The 19,771-nt window shown below is 39.4% G+C and overlaps 1 protein-coding gene across 1 annotated transcript in view; it reads right to left on the bottom strand.

The window, feature by feature from the left end:
• The window catches only part of LOC121585040 (electrogenic sodium bicarbonate cotransporter 4-like), a 72,969-nt gene extending 55,248 nt beyond the window's left edge, over positions 1 to 17,721 (bottom strand). The window contains exons 1-3 of the mRNA XM_041901374.2: positions 17,530 to 17,721; positions 15,167 to 15,231; positions 12,049 to 12,288 (exon numbers count right to left, since the gene is read on the bottom strand). Coding sequence (XP_041757308.1) covers positions 12,049 to 12,288; positions 15,167 to 15,230 — 304 coding nt within the window. The 5' untranslated portion in view covers position 15,231; positions 17,530 to 17,721. The remainder of the gene's footprint in view (positions 1 to 12,048; positions 12,289 to 15,166; positions 15,232 to 17,529) is intronic.
• Between the last annotated feature and the right edge of the window lie 2,050 nt (positions 17,722 to 19,771).

Here is a 19,771-nt window from a genome sequence, read left to right as displayed (position 1 = left end):
CAGCATCATGCTGTGGGGGTGCTTTGCTGCAGGTGGGACTGGTGCACTTCACAAAATAGATGGCATCATGAGGAAGGAAAATCATGTGGATATATTGAAGCAACATCTCAAGACATCAGTCAGGAAGTTAAAGCTTGGTCGTAAATGGGTCTTCCAAATGGACAATGACCCCAAGCATACTTCCAAAGTTGTGGCAAAATGGCTTAAGGACAACAAAGTCAAGGTATTGGAGTGGCCATCACAAAGCCCTGACCTCAATCCTATAGGACATTTGTGGGCAGAACTGAAAAAGCGTGTGCGAGCAAGGAGGCCTACAAACCTGACTCAGTTACACCAGCTCTGTCAGGAGGAATGGGCCAAAATTCACCCAACTTATTGTGGGAAGCTTGTGGAAGGCTACCCGAAATGTTTGACCCAAGTTAAACAATTTAAAGGCAATGCTACCAAATACTAATTGAGTGTATGTAAACTTCTGACCCACCGGGAATGTGATGAAATAAATAAAACCTGAAATAAATCATTCTCTCTCCTATTATTCTGACATTTCACATTCTTAAAATAAAGTGGTGATCCTAACTGACCTAAGACAGGGAATCTTTACTAGGATTAGAAATGTCAGGAATATTAAAAAACTGAGTTTAAATGTATTTGGCTAAGGTGTATGTAAACTTCCGACTGTAGATGTTAAGTAAATTAGGATTTTTCAATGGGGGACCATATGTTGGTGATTTATCCCATGGACAGATAATGAGTAAGTTTTTTTTTAAAGGGATAAGTTACAGATATCACGAAAATATGTAATTGACAATATCGTCATAAGCAACACGAAATGGAATATACATTATATGAAAGAGGCGTATAAAGCATGCGATTTAATGAGCGCACGATGGCAAGGAAATATAAGTAATAAGGAGAAAAAGTCAGCTAACGAAGTTAAGTAATTGAATGGGACAACATGGGCTATCTTATGAACAAAGAGCAGAAAGTAATTTGAATCTGAAGGGTGCATAATAAGTTGTAAAAATGGGTATGATAATTTGATAGAAGTTTGGATAAGAAGTTACGATATATAACAGAATTAAGTCATAGAATATCAAGGAGTGGTATGGAGATTGTGAGGATCTTTTAAAGAGTAGTGGAAACTACAGTCAGTTTTTTTTGGTTCCGCTGGGATTATATTTGAAAAAGGTGATTTGTGTCGATTGAGAATTGATTAAAAACCACGAAGGGATTCTTGGATGTGAGTACTTAGAAGTTTCTAACGTTATATATGTATTAACTTGCTCACACAAACGTAGACGTACATCATGGATGGGGAAATAATGAATACGTGTTTTCTAAGTTGTACCGTTGTTAGATCATGTGATAGAGATAAGGAGTGGAATTTATAGACGTAAGTTATAATATTGTAGAAAGCCAATTTAGGGTTTCCATTAAACAAATTATCAGTGTGGAGCTAAGGTGGTAAAGGGAATGAACTTCATTTTGTATCAGATGGTAAGATGACAAACCATTGTATTTGCGCTATTTGTGGGATTTATTTGTCATTTCAATGGCATAGAGTAAAATCTGGGTTTCTGAGAGTAATTCAGCTGCTGGTATGTGTTGCTTGAATGGATACTACAGAGTATTTGGTTTGGTGATGTCGAAGAGAAAGTTTGAAGCGTGCGTGGTTAAAATTGATAGACTCACTTATTTAACAGGAATAGCGAGACGATTTCGTGGTAGTCTTTTTTTGCGTTGCCTACGGGTTTGCTACATTTACATTTACATTTTAGTCATTTAGCAGACGCTCTTATCCAGAGCGACTTACAGGAGCAATTAGGGTTAAGTGCCTTGCTTAAGGGCACATCGACAGATTTTTCACCTAGTCGGCTCGGGGATTAGAACCAGCGACCTTTCGGTTACTGGCACAACGCTCTTACCCACTAAGCTACCTGCTGCCCAGATTAAACGATTTGAGAATGGTGGCGTAATGTCAATCTATAAATGGTATATTAATACTATGGATATAAATTCAATATATGCTGGTCAAATACAGCAAGTGTTTGGTATTACTTGTAGCCTACTTAGAAAGGACAGTTACCTAGATCTGCTGTATTCTAATAATGGCGGATTGGTGGTTTCAGAAGAGCTGTGGCTAAGATCTTAGAAACAAACACCAGGAATAATGAAGCAGTGTTGGAAGGAAGCAGAGTATGAAAGATAACATTGACTGAGGAATATAGCAAATTTTGGGTTGAGGTAACTACAGAAGTATTACTGACACAATATCGTAACAGATAAACTGAACCAAAATGAAGTTACTACAGCAATTTAGGATTGTTAATGTTGTTAAGTTCGTTTTTTAAACCCTACGATAGAGGTAAATGCAGAACGCTGTTTGAAAATGTGTTTTATTTGGTCTACTAGTAAAAGAATGGAAGAATTTCCATATTTTGTCTGCGGGTGTTAGCCATTGGGGCTTGCTGAAATGTGAGAGAGCTGTAAGGGACATAATGGGTTACGTTTGGAGTACAAGGATCAATGGTTGCTGAGGAGAAGGAAGTCAAAGGGGGTTGAATGTTACCGGTGTGAAAGGGCTAGCTAGTTAGTGGTGCGAATTAGTGGCATTTAGAGTGGTGACATGGAAGTAGTTGTTTAACTTGCTTTGCAAGGACCGCAGATTTTGTGGAGCGACGGGTAATGGTGTTTTGAGGGTGATTGTTGTCGATGTGTGCAGAGGGTCCCTGGTTAAAGACCATGTTGGGAAGGAAAGCAAAACCTTTACATTGACACTATTGACCTACAGTGAGGGGAAAAAAGTATTTGATCCCCTGCTGATTTTGTACATTTGCCCACTGACAAAGACATGATCAGTCTATAATTTTAATGGAAGGTTTATTTGAACAATGAGAGACAGAATAACAACAACAAAATCCAGAAAAATGCATGTAAAAAATGTTATAAATTGATTTGCATTTTAATGAGGGAAATAAGTATTTGACCCCTCTGTAAAACATGACTTAGTACTTGGTGGCCAAACCCTTGTTGGCAATCACAGAGGTCAGACGTTTCTTGTAGTTGGCCACCAGGTTTGCACACATCTCAGGAGGGATTTTGTTCCACTACTCTTTGCAGATCTTCTCCAAGTCATTAAGGTTTTGACGTTTGGCAACTCGAACCTTCAGCTCCCTCCACAGATTTTCTATGGGATTAAGGTCTGGAGACTGGCCAGGCCACTCCTGGACCTTAATGTGCTTCTTCTTGAGCCACTCCTTTGTTGCCTTGGCCGTGTGTTTTGGCTAATTGTCATGCTGGAATACCCATCCACAACCCATTTTCAATGCCCTGGCTGAGGGAAGAAGGTTCTCACCCAAGATTTGACGGTACATGGCCCCGTCCATCATCCCTTTGATGCGGTGAAGTTGTCCTGTCCCCTTAGCAGAAAAACACCCCCAAAGCATAATGTTTCCACCTCCATGTTTGACGGTGGGGATGGTGTTATTGGGGTCATAGGCAGCATTCCTCCTCCTCCAAACACGGCGAGTTGAGTTAATACCAAAGAGCTCGATTTTGGTCTCATCTGACCACAACACTTTCACCCAGTTATCCTCTGAATCTTTCAGATGTTCATTGGCAAACTTCAGACGGCCCTGTATATGTGCTTTCTTGAGCAGGGGACCTTGCGGGCGCTGCAGGATTTCAGTCCTTCACGGCGTAGTGTGTTACCAATTGTTTTCTTGGTGACTATGGTCCCAGCTGCCTTGAGATCATTGACAAGATCCTCCCGTGTAGTTCTGGGCTGATTCCTCACCGTTCTCATAATCATTGCAGCTCCACGAGGTGAGATCTTGCATGGAGCCCCAGGCCGAGGGAGATTGACAGTTATTTTGTGTTTCTTCCATTTGCGAATAATCGCACCAACTGTTGTCACCTTCTCACCAAGCTGCTTGGCGATGGTCTTGTAGCCCATTCCAGCCTTGTGTAGGTCTACAATCTTGTCCCTGACATCCTTGGAGAGCTCTTTGGTCTTGGCCATGGTGGAGAGTTTGGAATCTGATTGATTGATTGCTTCTGTGGACAGGTGTATTTTATACAGGTAAGAAACTGAGATTAGGAGCACTCCCTTTAAGAGTGTGCTCCTAATCTCAGCTCGTTACCTGTATAAAAGACACCTGGGAGCGAGAAATCTTTCTCATTGAGAGGGGGTCAAATACTTATTTCCCTCATTAAAATGCATTTTTCTGGATTTCTTTGTTGTTATTCTGTCTCTCACTGTTCAAATAAACCTACCATTAAAATTATAGACTGATCATTTCTTTGTCAGTGGGCAAATGTACAAAATCAACAGGGGATCAAATACTTTTTTCCCTCACTGTATATGAGTCGAACCATGACAAGGACAGAGAGAGAGCGCTATCCCTGAATGAGGGATAACTGTCGCTAGTCAAGGTGGATATTACTTGAATTACTTTATGGGATACAAGTAAGTTAAGGTATTATCAAATGTTGTCATTTTAATTTCATTTATTATTTTGGTTTAATAAACAATGTTGTTCTTTTGTTTTGAACGCATGAATCACGATGTGAGTCATGTGTCCAAAGGGGGGAAGTACTGATGGCATGAGGATTTATTGGTGAATTTGCATATTGTAGTAAGAATATGAGCAGTAATAATTAATGTATTATGGGTTAGATTAAATGTTTTAGGTGAATATGTATTTGTGGTATAAGGCAGGATGTAGAGGAGGCCTGTCTATGAAACTGATGACTGCAACAAGCAAGAATGTGCACTTCCTAATCTCAAGGCTTCTCCTGACTGATATGAAGACAGGGTCAAGTAGCATACTGTGTCTCAACTTACAATGTTCTGAAGATTTCTTTCAAAGGATGAAGGCTTCTCTGCTAGAACAAACAGGAGAATCTGGGCATTTTCTGCGCCTTGGAGGCTATGTGTCAGTAAAGGATTACAGAAGTAAGAGCTGGACAGAAAATAGGTGGAGAGGTCCGTAATAGGTGTTGCTGGCTACCTTGATGGAGGGGAAAGTAGCAGAGACAGATTCCTAGATCTATGTATCCCAATGTAAGACTATTCTAACTCAGAGGAGGAAGATGGCATCGCCACTGCGGAGCATTGTTTTTGTGTTTGTGTCTGTGTGTTTTTGCAGTGAATCTCAACTTCCCTAGTGGTAAGATGCGAGAAGGACACACTCCACAGAGCGATGTTGATAAATGGAGAAGGACTATGCATGATCCTAGACCATACTCCCGAGTGGTGCAGTGGTATAAGGCACTGCATGGCAGTGCTAGCTGTGCCACTAGAGATCCTGGTTCAAGTCCAGGCTCTGTCGCAGCCGGCCGCGACCGGGAGACCCATGGGCGGCGCACAATTGGTCCAGCGTCGTCCAAGGTAGGGGAGGGTTTGGCCGGCAGGGATGTGGGTTCGTTTCCCACGGGGGGCCAGTATAAAAAATAATAATAAAAAAAAACATGTATGCATTCACTAACTGTAAGTCGCTCTGGATAAGACAAAAAAAATAAATAAAAAAAAGAAGGTAAAATGTAAAAGAAATAGTGACGGAAGAAGATTCAGAGATAAAAGGACCATACCTGGTCGCCCAAATACATCATGTAAAACACTGTAACAGAGTACTACGAGGAACCGACGACCTAGAGATGAGGGAGTTGAGGATGCTGGAGCTGACAAGGATCAGTTGATGGAAGACGATGTCAAGGAGAATGCTACTGATGAGCTAAGTGTTCGCGCTGATTCCTCGTTAGAGGGACATACCTACATACCTCCAAGAACTTCAAGATCTTCCAGAATTTCAAGAAGCACCTTACTAGCACATCATTCAGTTCTATGTATTTGGAGGGTTTACCTAATAGAAATTGGGGAGGATATTAGAAATTGGTATTAAGAATAATTGGTAATAATTTGTCATATAGTAAATGTTTATATGGATTTCTTGGATTAGAAATGAAATCAATTAAACTGTTTTGTTTTGTCTTCTAGTGAGGTAAAAACAGATGGTGTCTTGATGCATAGCAGGGATAATTTGGCCTAGAAGGGTGTGTACCTAAATAAAAGAAACAACCTATGAACCGGCAGAAGATGAATATCAGAGGCGTTGAAGATGTTTCTGTAAAGCACCACTTCTATATGCAACTTGTGTACAACAGCCAATAGAAGCTATCAATGGATTTTATCATGTTTTTATCTCAAAGGAGTGGGAAAGGAGTCCACCATTGAGTGAGAATGGAGAAATATATGTTCAAAGGCAACATTTCTAATGTTGTAGGTATAATGGTTGGCAAATGGATAAAACACAATGGGGTGTAGAGATGCTGGTGACTCGGATGAGACATTGTAGTTGTGACATTGTCATGGGCAATTCATTTTGAACTATGAAGCTGTCTGTAGAACATAATGGAGAGACGCCAGAAGATTTAAGTGCTGGGAGAAAAAAGGGGTTGCTTAGCTGTGTTAATAAAAAATTGGATTTATCTAAATTTGCTAATTTGTGTAGTAGGTATATACACTGCTAAATTAATAGTATTAAGAATGCATTGAGAGGGTGATCTATATTTATTATCAGAATGAGGAAGATCATAATAGAATTATGGATATTTATACTGTATGTTAATATAAGTGTATATTCTGATAGTTGTAATGGGTGATAAAGTTGAGGGTTTTAACTTTCATTGATAAGGACCAAGTGAATTAATGAGAATTGTCATTCTAAATTTGGTTGAGTTAAGTAATTTGGTTTTGGGTTATAATTTATAAGATGACTGAGTGATTTAAGTAAATCATTAGTATGTATTTGTATGAATATTTTCAAGATGAAGGATATTGCTTCTACAATTGAGAACTGTCTTATATAGGTATTAGGTTAAAACAGTGATACATTATGTTAATGTCTTAAGATACACTTATATGATTTATTTTGAGTAGACATTGTTGAATCATACTGTTTGAAACATGGAAGTTAATGCGAGGATTGTGACTGAAACGCGTTAACGTATTATCATATTAGTCATTATATACATTTGGAGTATTGGGTGGTATTGATATGGATGTTTAGAGTGGTACATATATATGTTGCTAGGCAAGTACTTAACTGGTTCCTATCATGGAGTTTTGGTATTTGAGACATAGGAATGTTTATGCTATTTTCATATGATCTGATTGTGGTTGAATTTTTCAATCCTAACTAGTTCAAGGATGTACTGATTTAACAGGGAGTGAAAACAGAGTGAATACTGTATATGTCTTCTCAGGCATATTAGGAGAACAAAGTCAGAGTTGAACATGGTACCTTTTAACAATTATGGGTTTTCAAGAAATTGGGTTTGAGATGTCACTCATTAGACTATGCAATTGATAATCGCATAGCATTGGATGCTATTATAGTAGATAGAGGGGGAATGTATTTGATTAAATAGGGGATACATGTTGTACATGCTGGCCATCAAGATTAGGAAGGTCTTGGGGAATTTAACTAAAGCTATGGGAAATATTAGAGACATGCAGGAAGGCATTAAGAGTAATAATTCTTAATATATATCATCTTATTCCAGTTTAGAGTCCATTAATAATGTTGATTGAGGAATGGGGAATGTTAAGTTGGAAATGTATAACGTGGATTTTAAGGTTTACAGGATTGAAGATCTCAGTCGATCAAATAGCACCCCAAATGACCAGAGAATAGCTTGGGGTTCCTCTGAATGAACATGGATGAAGAAGACTGAAGTTATTTTTATTTAGATATATTCATTTGAATATATTGTAATATACATGCAACTTAGGAAGTGTCATGTATCTTTGTATTTGTGGGGATGATGTCATGATGTTAAGAATGTATTTCTATGTATGTTTTTTGGTAGCATGGTTTAGACTCTGATCTAGTACATGTATATCTATACTACTGATTGTAGAACATTTTATTTTTATGAAGTTATAGGTGAATTGTTGTGGTTAAGTGATGTTAAATCTGAGTAATGTTACTTACCACAAAAGAGAGAGAAAAAAGGAGGATCGTTATGAGGTTTTCATAGTGTTGTGGGAACCAGGTTAAAGTTAGTAGATAAATGATTCTTGGTGCCACAGAGTCTGCATTCCATTATGTGAAGGGAGATTACTGATGTTTATATTAGAATGATTGATGGATATGATATACTGACTTGGGTACAGGGGAATAACATCAGAGAAGGGAGTGCCCACTGATGGTTACCAGATGTGGTTGAAGAAACGTGTAACAGAGGGTATATAAATGAGAGGGTTTCTTTGTTCAGTAGTTCGGAATGGCAAGAGGCAAAGCACTGTCTGTTTGTTTTGCGAACCATGGTACCTATTAAATATTTATATGAACTCCCCAGCTAAGTGTTAAATATCTTCTTGCATCATGAATTACTTGATACCCGAGAAACTCATCACAACAAACAGTTACTGTAGTTCATTTTTGTTTTGGAAAAATATGTAAAACTAACCCAGGAATAGATCTTGAGCCATATGATGTAGGACCCTATACAATCGTTTGTATTTTTTGCGTTATTCCGTTTTCTCAGTTTTAGTTTTTCCAGGTTTCAGATTTTCCATGTTTTTCAGGTTTTCACTCTCAAATTCACACTTTCTGAAAAGAAAAACAACTCATGTGGAGGTTCTAAGTCCACAACAATGATGAAACCACATCAGGAGACAATTTTTTAGCTCTGGGAAAAATCTCAGAAACACTCTGGGTGTACATACCTTTTAATTTAGATGCCACCAGCAAGAGCCTTGCTTGGTTAACGGTGTTTCTGAAGCACACATGTGATTGCAGAGTTTGCTGAACAAATCACCACTGGATTGATGCAAATAATCATGATATCATCGGGCCAGGTATGCATAGACTACTTTGTAGCTAACATTTAATTGAGAAGGTTTTTGGGAAAGCCTTTCATCTACCAGAAGACGTTGTCATTAGCATCATCGCTAACGGATACATACTGTAGTGGTGGTCAAACGCTCACACACAGACAGGGCATTCCCACGCTGTTGCCTCTTCAGACAGTAAAAGGAAAATACGAATCACTTATGCATTTTGTTCATTCATGTCTTATCATCTTGGGCAAATTAATTAATGTTCTAATAAATTCAAAACATTTAGCTGATTACCTACTAAGTTCAATACATTTTGGCTGCTACTGGTTCCCAAACTGGAGATTTAAATAATGATAGAGGATCCTCCAATTCTGGTTTATCGACCCCACCACTCGCCATCATACAGAACTAGTTCCCTGGCTGCGCCTCACAAAAGGATAGTTTGAAATGTGCCAATTAAGATTATAATTTTGATTACAACGTGTGCATAGGCGTGTGCATTACAACGTGTACATAGGCTCTAGCCTACAATGTTTTTTTATGTGTTCGTTTGGGTTCACAGTGCACACAGAACCGAGGTCGAATATGTGTACCGTTACACTCCTATTCAGCACAGTACAGTACTGTACAGTAGAGCACACTAGAGTTGAGTACACAAGTACTGTATTGTACTGTACTGAACTGTACTCTACTGCACTGAACTCTACTGTAGTGTACTGTACTGTAGTCTACTGTACTGAACTGAACTCTACTATACTCTTCTATGCTGTACTTTGATGTCCAAACTTGTGAAACATACATGTCTATGATTGGTTCAGATTTGGTCCAGTCCGGACCAACCAAATTGGGTCTTGTTCGGGGGCAGAGCTCATTAAAATAATAGCCAGTGTGTAGAATAATATCAAAACATGCAAAGGAGGATAATGCATATTTATACCTTTGTGTGCCTACCTATTTAAGATACATCACCCTGAAGAGAATGATATTCATATCCATAATTTATGCATTTCTGTGTAGTACAGATCAGGGACCCATGATGAAATTCCGTTACCTCAATTCCATTACCGGGTGTAAATCTTACTTTGCATCTGCACAGTTCTTCCAATACATGTTTGGCATACATTTTAAGTGAAAAATCTGAGTCTCAGCGCAATTCCATTATCATGGAATTGCCCATAAATATACATCATTGGCAGTGGCGACCCGTCATTCAGGGCAGGTGGGGCAAACATAGTCTCTTTTTTGCTTTCTTGATTAAGGCAGCTCGAAATTGCAGGTGTTTCAGCCTAGCTTAGTGCTCTCTGTGGTGGTGGGGCAGCCAGCGTAGGGGTTGGTAATGTTCTCTAGTTGCGCCGTAATTGGCTCAGTGTTCTGTCACTCATGGGGACACTATGTCACCGTAAAATCTCCAGGGAGTGGTCAAAAATTCAAGACCCTTGGGTGCTGCCAGAGATTTACATTAGAAGTGCCCATCCAAGAAGGCTCAAGGTAATTGGCCACAGATAAAATGACGTCAAATGACGTTATATCTACCGTAGCTTTGATTGGACTGATCATGTCAACATCATACTTTCAAAATCTTAGCTAGCACGATAGACAAGCAGTCATCACCATGAATCAAGTCGACAATCTTCTGGCAAATCCTTTTCAATCCTTGTCATATGAAGAGAAAATATAGATAAAACGTATCGGTGCTCATCAGCCATTGGACTTCAACATTACACGACATGTTGGAAATCGCAAATTCAACAATGAGTGGTTTGGAAGGAATCAGTGGCTAATGCAAGCATTGCAAAGCAATCACTAGCCTGCTATTCAGTGGAGTGGCTGTGTGGTCCCAAGTCTGTGATTAAGGGTCTCTTTTCCAAGCTTAAAATTATAAACATTCAACATTCGCCATGCTGTCAATGAAGCATGCTTTGCATACTTTGTGCTGCGCTCAAAACAACTGTTAACTTGGAACTGTGAAATCTGACTTCAGTGAGTTCAAAACAACTGGGAACTCTGCAAAAAACTAGCTACGACTGGGAAAATACGTTTTGAATGGTCATCCAACTCGGAATTCCAAGTCGGGAACTCAGGCCTCTTTCTAGAGCTCCGACTTGAAGATCAATGACGTCATGATTCAACCTTGTTTTTATCAGAGTTCACAGTTGTCTTGAAAGCACCATAAATCCAGAGAATGCCATACTTTGATGACAAAATTTGCCTACAAGAAGGACCGCCGCGCAACCTTCCTGTTCAAGTGGGCACAGCACAACAAGGTGACTCCAGAAATGTCTTGTATGCTGCTGCATAAATGATGTAATACGCCAGGGAGATATGTATACTGTAGCTAAGAAAGTAATACTAAGTGTATGATGTGTAGTAAGCTGTTAGTAGCCCATGTGCCTCACCTTAATAATATGGTCCCTTTCCCCCTTATAACTTAGCATACTGTTCTGACTTGGTGGTGCACATGTAGCCTATAGCCCGTTTTAGATAAATGTCATCATTGAATACTTTCATTTCACACTTATATGCCCCCTTTATTTATTCTACGGTTCTGACTTAGTTTACAGGGAGAATACTGTAAGAACAGCCCATGTTCTGAATTCTATCGCTGTACATTTCAAAAGTGCTGAACAAATAGTTATATTGACTACGTCCGTCTTAGCTTGCTCATTAATGTCTTAATCAAAATTACAGATTGCCTCTTATCTGCTCATCGTTCCCTTATGCCATAGTTTGTACATCCCAGTTGTCAGTAGAAACCACATTTGTTTAAGCAAGTCAGCCATGTCAGCTATGTTTTTTGAAGGCACTAAATGAGGCTGAATGAACTGTTTCGCTGCCAGACAAGGCTCCGCTGATAGCCAGGTGTAGCAGTGGTAAGGATTTACTCCAAGGTGCTGAAAAGAAAGCTCTGCTGTTGGAAAGCTTTATGTAGGCCCTGACAGTTTGTGGGCACCATTTGTCACCGTTATAGTGCAATTAATGTATTGTTTAGTGTTGTGTTGGGTTGTGTAGTGGCTTTGCTGGCATGCATTAAAAAAAATAATGTTGAGTTTGCCCCACCAAGATTTACATGCTAAAATCGCCACTGATCATTGGTTGTTATGGTGCATAGGCATTGGAGTGTAATGTGATTATGGCCCTGGTCAAAATAAGTGCACTACATAGCGAATAGGGTGCCATTTGGGACGCAGACCATGACTTACCTGTGCAGTTGATGTCTTGAGGGACTTGGATGCCGTGTGGGTCCCCAAGTCCCTCCTCTATGTCTATATCTCTGTATCTGTCCCTGTCATCATGCTCGTGGTCATGGTGTCTGTGGTGGTCATAGTGACTGTCCCCCTTCTCCATGTTCCCCGCCTCACGGCCCCCTGCAGAACTTATTCGCCGGCGCTTCCGTCTGTACCCACGAGGCACCGGGACACCGATGTAGATGTTCTGCTGGTCTGTGGACGAACAGTAATGCAAAGTTATGTTAACATCAAAGTTGGGTATTGGGACACCAAAGCAGATGGACTAATGGTCTGGAAACAAACTGTATTAAAGTCACTGAGGGAAATGTACTGTAAAACATGAAAAATCCATCAAACAAGGCCTAATAACAGTTGTACTGTACAATACCTAGAAAAGCCAAGCAACAACCTTGACAGACACACACAATGACTGAGTCCCATCACATCATTCATTAACCCCTGGTACACAGAGGAACATTTCCATAAATGTTCAATCATTGAAACAAACAATGAATAACTGATGATACAGTGTTCATGTCTGTTTCCCTCATGAATAAACCACTCATTTATTTATATCATGAATGACAAATCAAATGCATTGTTATTAATTATTTGCATATTGTAAAAGATTCTTCTTCTTCTGCACATTATCTTTTCCTAAGTGTCATACAGTGGGGAAAAAAAGTATTTAGTCAGCCACCAATTGTGCAAGTTCTCCCACTTAAAAAGATGAGAGGCCTGTAATTTTCATCATAGGTACAGAAAAAATAAATCCAGAAAATCACATTGTATGATTTTTAATGAAGTTATTTGCAAATTATGGTGGAAAATAAGTATTTGGTCAATAACAAAAGTTTCTCAATACTTTGTTATATACCCTTTGTTGGCAATGACACAGGTCAAACGTTTTCTGTAAGTCTTCACACACTGTTGCTGGTATTTTGGCCCATTCCTCCATGCAGATCTCCTCTAAAGCAGTGATGTTTTGGGGCTGTCGCTGGGCAACACAGACTTTCAACTCCCTCCAAAGATTTTCTATGGGGTTGAGATCTGGAGACTGGCTAGGCCACTCCAGGACCTTGAAATGCTTCTTACGAAGCCACTCCTTCGTTGCCCGGGCGGTGTGTTTGGGATCATTGTCATGCTGAAAGACCCAGCCACGTTTCATCTTCAATGCCCTTGCTGATGGAAGGAGGTTTTCACTCAAAATCTCACGATACATGGCCCCATTCATTCTTTCCTTTACACGGATCAGTCGTCCTGGTCCCTTTTCAGAAAAACAGCCCCAAAGCATGATGTTTCCACCCCCATGCTTCACAGTGGGTATGGCGTTCTTTGGATGCAACTCAACATTCTTTGTCCTCCAAACACGACGAGTTGAGTTTTTACCAAAAAGTTCTATTTTGGTTTCATCTGACCATATGACATTCTCCCAATCCTCTTCTGGATCATCCAAATGCACTCTAGCAAACTTGAGACGGGCCTGGACATGTACTGGCTTAAGCAGGGGGACACATCTGGCACTGCAGGATTTGAGTCCCTGGCGGCGTAGTGTGTTACTGATGGTAGGCTTTGTTACTTTGGTCCCAGCTCTCTGCAGGTCATTCACTAGGACCCCCCGTGTGGTTCTGGGATTTTTGCTCACCGTTCTTGTGATCATTTTGACCCCACAGGGTGAGATCTTGCGTGGAGCCCCAGATCGAGGAAGATTATCAGTGGTCTTGTATGTCTTCCATTTCCTAATAATTGCTCCCACAGTTGATTTCTTCAAACCAAGCTGCTTACCTATTGCAGATTCAGTCTTCCCAGCCTGGTGCAGGTCTACAATTTTGTTTCTGGTGTCCTTTGACAGCTCTTTGGTCTTGGCCATAGTGGAGTTTGGAGTGTGACTGTTTGAGGTTGTGGACAGGTGTCTTTTATACTGATAACAAGTTCAAACAGGTGCCATTAATACAGGTAACGAGTGGAGGACAGAGGAGCCTCTTAAAGAAGAAGTTACAGGTCTGTGAGAGCCAGAAATCTTGCTTGTTTGTAGGTGAGCAAATACTTATTTTCCACCATAATTTGCAAATAAATTCATAATAAATCCTACAATGTGATTTTCTGGATTTTTTTTTCTCAATTTGTCTGTCATAGTTGACGTGTACCTATGATGAATTACAGGCCTCTGTCATCTTTTTAAGTGGGAGAACTTGCACAATTGGTGGCTGACTAAATACTTTTTTTCCCCACTGTACTTTGTCATGTTTCCCTGTCAGCTACAAACAACAAGAACCATGGCAACTTTTGTGTTGTTGTATATTACTTTGATACCGACTGTACTGTAGCTTTCCAATGGGCTCCTTTTTGAATATCAGTGCATGATCAAGTTCATTTCAGGCAACAACTACAGTAAAACATTATTGGCAAAATAATGTGTTGAAATAATTGAATATTATTTACCTAAAGGAGCCCGGAAGCTTGCCAAAAATGATCCTAGCATTGCGAAGCCTAGTACTAACTAACTCTGTGACATCCTCCTCAGTGCAAAGCTAAATACAGAGAAATCATTGCTGGAACAACACACATCCCTGCTGGCAAATGGATAGATAGGGGCCTGCTCAGGACATAGTGACCCAAACTGAAAGTACATGCAAACACACACACGTTTACACAAACGCATGCACGCACACACACAGACGCAAACACACAGACACACACATGCAAACCCATGTTTGCATATAAAATGGTATCCAATGCCCATCACATGTTGATCTTTAATCTTTGTTACTGCCAATTATCATCACATAGAACATAATTAATCCTTCAATAGATAAATTGCACATTTACACAAATGACTAGATCTAATAAATATACATTAGATATTTAAATACAATAAAATGATGAATGCTACGCAATTAAAAACAAATTATAACTGATCTGAACTGTCTTGTCGATTATTTTAAAACATCTCTCATGTCTTCTTGTAAGCAAGAAAAAGTTTGACCTGTTCCATCATGATAGGCCTATATTACATATACAAAATGCTTGTTTTAATGAGGAACAGTATTTTTAGATTAGGTGAAAGCCTGATGTACTGTATCTCACTCACCCTCCTCCTCATATCGATGGTGAATGCCCCCCATACCCCGGTCTACCATTCGCTCATGGTCCATCCTGGAAGAAAAACAAGATGAAGGGAAGGATGTGCAAAATAACAGTGTATATTAAGCACAGCTTACACAACCATTATGTTAAAAAAATATATATATACAGTACCAGTCAAAAGTTTGGACACACCTACCCATTCCAGGGTTTTTCTTTATTTGTACTATATTTTACATTGTATAATAATAGTGAAGACATCAAAACTATGAAATAACACATATGGAATCATGTAGTAACCAAAAAAGTGTTAAACAAATCAAAATATATTTTATATTTGAGATTCTTCAAAGTAGCCACCCTTTGCCTTGATGACAGCTTTGCACACTATTGGCAGAAAATGACCTCAGTCATCATTCGCCATTCAGCTCCTATTGGGCAAAACATAACCCAAAACAAACTGCAAATGCATCCAACAAGTTTTTAAAGCTTAATGTAGTCATTGTATGCTAGGGATATAGGACCAAATACATTTTCTAAACAGTAAAACAGATATGTATGAAAATACACTCAAATAAAATGTGACATTCTGTACTGTTACCTCACATTAAACATTTCATCTCAAATCCAAAATTCTGGAGTATAGAGACAAATTAAAAAATATATTTTCACTGTCCAAATACATATGGAGGGGAGTGTAGATACTGTATATGTAGAAGAGTGTCCGGTTGTGACTGACTATATACTACTATTGTGTGTGTGTGTGTGTGTGTGTCCGTGTGTGTGTGTGTGTCTGTGTGTCTGTCTGTGCGTGCGTGCGTGTGTGTGTGAGAGAGAGAGACCCAGCTGAAACCTGTGCATTGACTGCTGATGATCACAGATCAATGAGGAAATAATTAAATGGGAGGCTAACTCAATGGAAAGATGCATAATTAAAACAGATAAGCAGAGTACTTCAGCACATTACATTTTTACATACCACTAGATATGGGGTAAACTGGGAAAGCCATTCGCAATACTTAGGCTACTCATGTTACTGTGGCTTACTTTTCCCAAAGAACACATCATCATGATGCCACATCATCATGATGATGCGTTTTGCATTATCATGATGATGTGGCAAGTTACAATTAGCTTTTTTAAAGTCTTATATCTTAAACTTGATTGCTGACATTTTGGGACTGTATCAACAGTGGACTAATGAAAAAAATTCCCAAAGATAATTTTTGAGTGGATTATTCCTTTAACAGGCAGAGTGGGGAATAGCTTTGAGGCTGTGTCGAGGCTGTGTTGAGTTTGTGTGGCTCTTGTTCGTGCTGGCTTCCTGTGTGTAATTAGTCCTGTCACATCAGTGTCCTTCACACCCAGTGGGCAGGCTGAGTGGGACCTGCAGGCCGTCACCTCTCTGCTCTACCAGCATGATCGATGGGCCTGCAAATGCACTTAATGTGGACATGCAGCCACACTGATAGATACAAAAAATAGGTCTCTGGGCCTCTCTCTCACTCACCCTCTGTATGCCCCCCCTTCTCTCTCTGTTCCTCTCTCGATCCCTCTGCCTCTCTTTCCCTTTATCTCTCTATCTTGCGCTCTGCCCCCCTCTCTCTCTCTCTCTCTCTCTCTATCGCTCTCTGTCTATCTTTGTCTCTCTATCGTTCCCTCTGTCGCTCCCCCTCAATACACGTGCACTACACACACAACAGTCCTGTCACACAGTTTCTCCCCCTCCTATCTCACCCCACCTCTCTCTGATGTACATTCAATTGTTACATCTGCCTAACAGATTACAATGTTTGTTGCTGAAACAATCACAAGCCTATCACCCAAAAAAGGCCTCCCCTCTGAGTTTTAAGTATCATGAGAAGTGCTTACAATATTAAAATAAAAGTATAATGAGAAGTGCTTACAATATTAAAATAAATAAATTCTGCTTCCTAAGGCCTGTTCAGTAATTGAGATGAAAATGGTTTTTAATACATTCTTCATCAGTTAGCAGCAATGCTATTCCATTAAACCAAATTGCTTTAGAAGTTTTGCTTTTAAACAATTTTCTGTTCAAATATTATTTCACAAAGAACATTAAAAAGATATGAGCCATTGACAGACGTCAGTATATATTTATATGCTGGGATATCAAAGTCTACAAGTAAAACATATTTCCCAAATTCATTTAATAAATCATCAAGTTTCAACAATTTATACAGACTTCAGGAAATCATGACTTGTCTATATTTCAGTAAGTAGTTGACAGTGTGAGTTGCGTTTGTTTCTATATGCCATCTCCAGCAGGGGAGTCTTGATTCTGCAAATGGAAGCATACTAAACTACACCTGGAGGACAGGTTAATATATATAAAATAAGATGTCTTACCTGGCGTAGTTTCCTGGCCTGAAATGAGCAAATGGAGAGAGAGAGGTATTTTGTTAATTGCAGGGATGCATCAATGATAAAATAGCCTATCACTGGAGATCTAATTAACTATTGACAACACCAAACCGAACAATGGGGAAAAGTTGTTCTCAGTTCGCACCCTCTCTCTCTCTCTCTGACCCTCTCGCTCTTCCTAACCCCCTCTCTCTCTTTCAAATCTTGCCCTCTCTCCCTCTGATGGCTCAATAACAGGACAACTGGGATTGGGGCTGGGCTACAGGCTGGTTTGGGTGGTGGTGGGGTTGACTGATCAACCTTCATGTGTTATATGATTATCCTACATGTGACCATGGGAATTTCTTCACTCACTCACATACTGTACCTTTTAGCTGACCAGGGCATAACATACAGTGCCTTCGGAAAGTATTCAGATCTCTTGACTTTTTCCACATTTTGTTACGTTACAGCCTTATTCTAAAATTGATTAAATAAAAAATATATTTATTTGTAATAAATGTGCAAATAATCCTGCTTTTGCTTTGTCATTATGGGGTATTGTGTGTAGATTGATGAGGGAAAAAAATAATTTAAGCAATTTTAGAATAAGGCTGTAACGTAACAAAATTTGTAAAAAGTCAAGGGGTTTGAATACTTTCCGAATGCACTGTATGTGTATCGTCAGTTATAAATCTATAACATTTAATTGAACACTGGATGCCAATTCCACCATCAATGATCGAGATGTACTTCTATCGAACACTAATTGCCCTCGGGCCACACACACACAAACCATTAGTTATAAAAAAATAAAAAAATATTGCTTTTATTTAGCACTTTTCATTACAAGTAGATTTTCAAAGTCACTTTAAAAACAAAATCACCAAAACTATTTGACAAAACAAACATAGGGATCTGGCAGTTTTTGGTCTTCCACAGCTTTGGATGATGAGAGTAGGGAGCATAGATGGTACAGCCAGGCAGGGAGGTAGAGATATCTGACAGACAGGCCACGGAGCTCTTCGTCGGGCATCTCGTCGTCTTCGATAGTCACAGCTCCTCCTCCTCCGTAGGTAGGCTGGATCGTCACTACTGAAATGTAGCCCCCACCTGTGTGATGCTCCTGTGACTGTAAAAGTGGCAGTAAGACCACCGCACCTCAGCAGTTGGTCCAGAAAAGCCCCCTACGAAGCCAGCCTCTGCATCCCCTCACACCACAGTCCACTTCCCTCTAGGTACTGGGGCAGGGGGCCAAAAGCCGATGCTGTTGATCTGGTGTTGCTGCATCATTCAAATCATATAAGCCAAATATCAGTCCTGCAATTCCATGAGTCACCACCATTTCAGTAAATCTATCAAGAAGTTATCAAAAACAAAAAACAAAAATGCAATAAAAAAACAATTTAATATTTGCAGAGCTTTCTGCCTAGGCTACCTCACAGCACTATGGCAACCATATCATCATTAAACTAAGGTAGTCCAATGTTTTTGATTCAATTATAGCGAATTAGCCTAATAGCCTACTTCATGTTAACTTTTATGATATCCTCCCCACATCAGGAGGTTGAAACAACATTGTCAGAATGTTGTCTATGGATGGGTTAACCCATGACAGCTTTTTGTAATTCAGAAAAATCTATACTACATGACAGAGGGAGAGCGTTATGGCTGGACTGGGTGCACTGAACTACTCACCTATCATCTACTGTAGTACATAATGTCAATACAGGATTCCAACTTCACCCAGTACATCCTTATTGATTGCTCATGCATTCTCACTGTAGTAGTGCTGAGTGGTTAGTGCTTGTTGAGGTCGGTTTGATTTCTAAAATTAATCACGGTTTTCGATTTTGGTTTCGATAATTTTTTTAAACATTAAATGCACTATGCATTATGTGGGTTAAATGCTGTAACACAGAATAAAACAATTAATCAAAGTCCCATCATGGTAGTGACTACCCATTACTGCTTATCACTTATTAACCATCATTTATTCGCATTACTTTAATAAAATATTTCAGTTGTGTGTATTACATTTGTTTTATTTGATGACTTTATTATTTCATTCCTAGTCATCACATCTCTATACTGACCTACAAAGGCAAAACGCAGTAACTACGGCAACAGTGAAACTGAGAAAAATGGCTTTGTTTTTGCTAGCCAGACAAATATATTGTAGGTAGATAAGTGATAATGTACTGATGTATCATTTTATTATGAAGAAATGTTTATGCATATCAACCAT

The sequence above is a fragment of the Coregonus clupeaformis genome, chromosome 16 (genome assembly GCF_020615455.1).
Source record: "Coregonus clupeaformis isolate EN_2021a chromosome 16, ASM2061545v1, whole genome shotgun sequence".
Lineage (NCBI taxonomy): Eukaryota > Metazoa > Chordata > Actinopteri > Salmoniformes > Salmonidae > Coregonus > Coregonus clupeaformis.
Note: the sequence above shows the minus strand (reverse complement) of the source record. Positions and strands in the feature narration are given on the sequence as shown.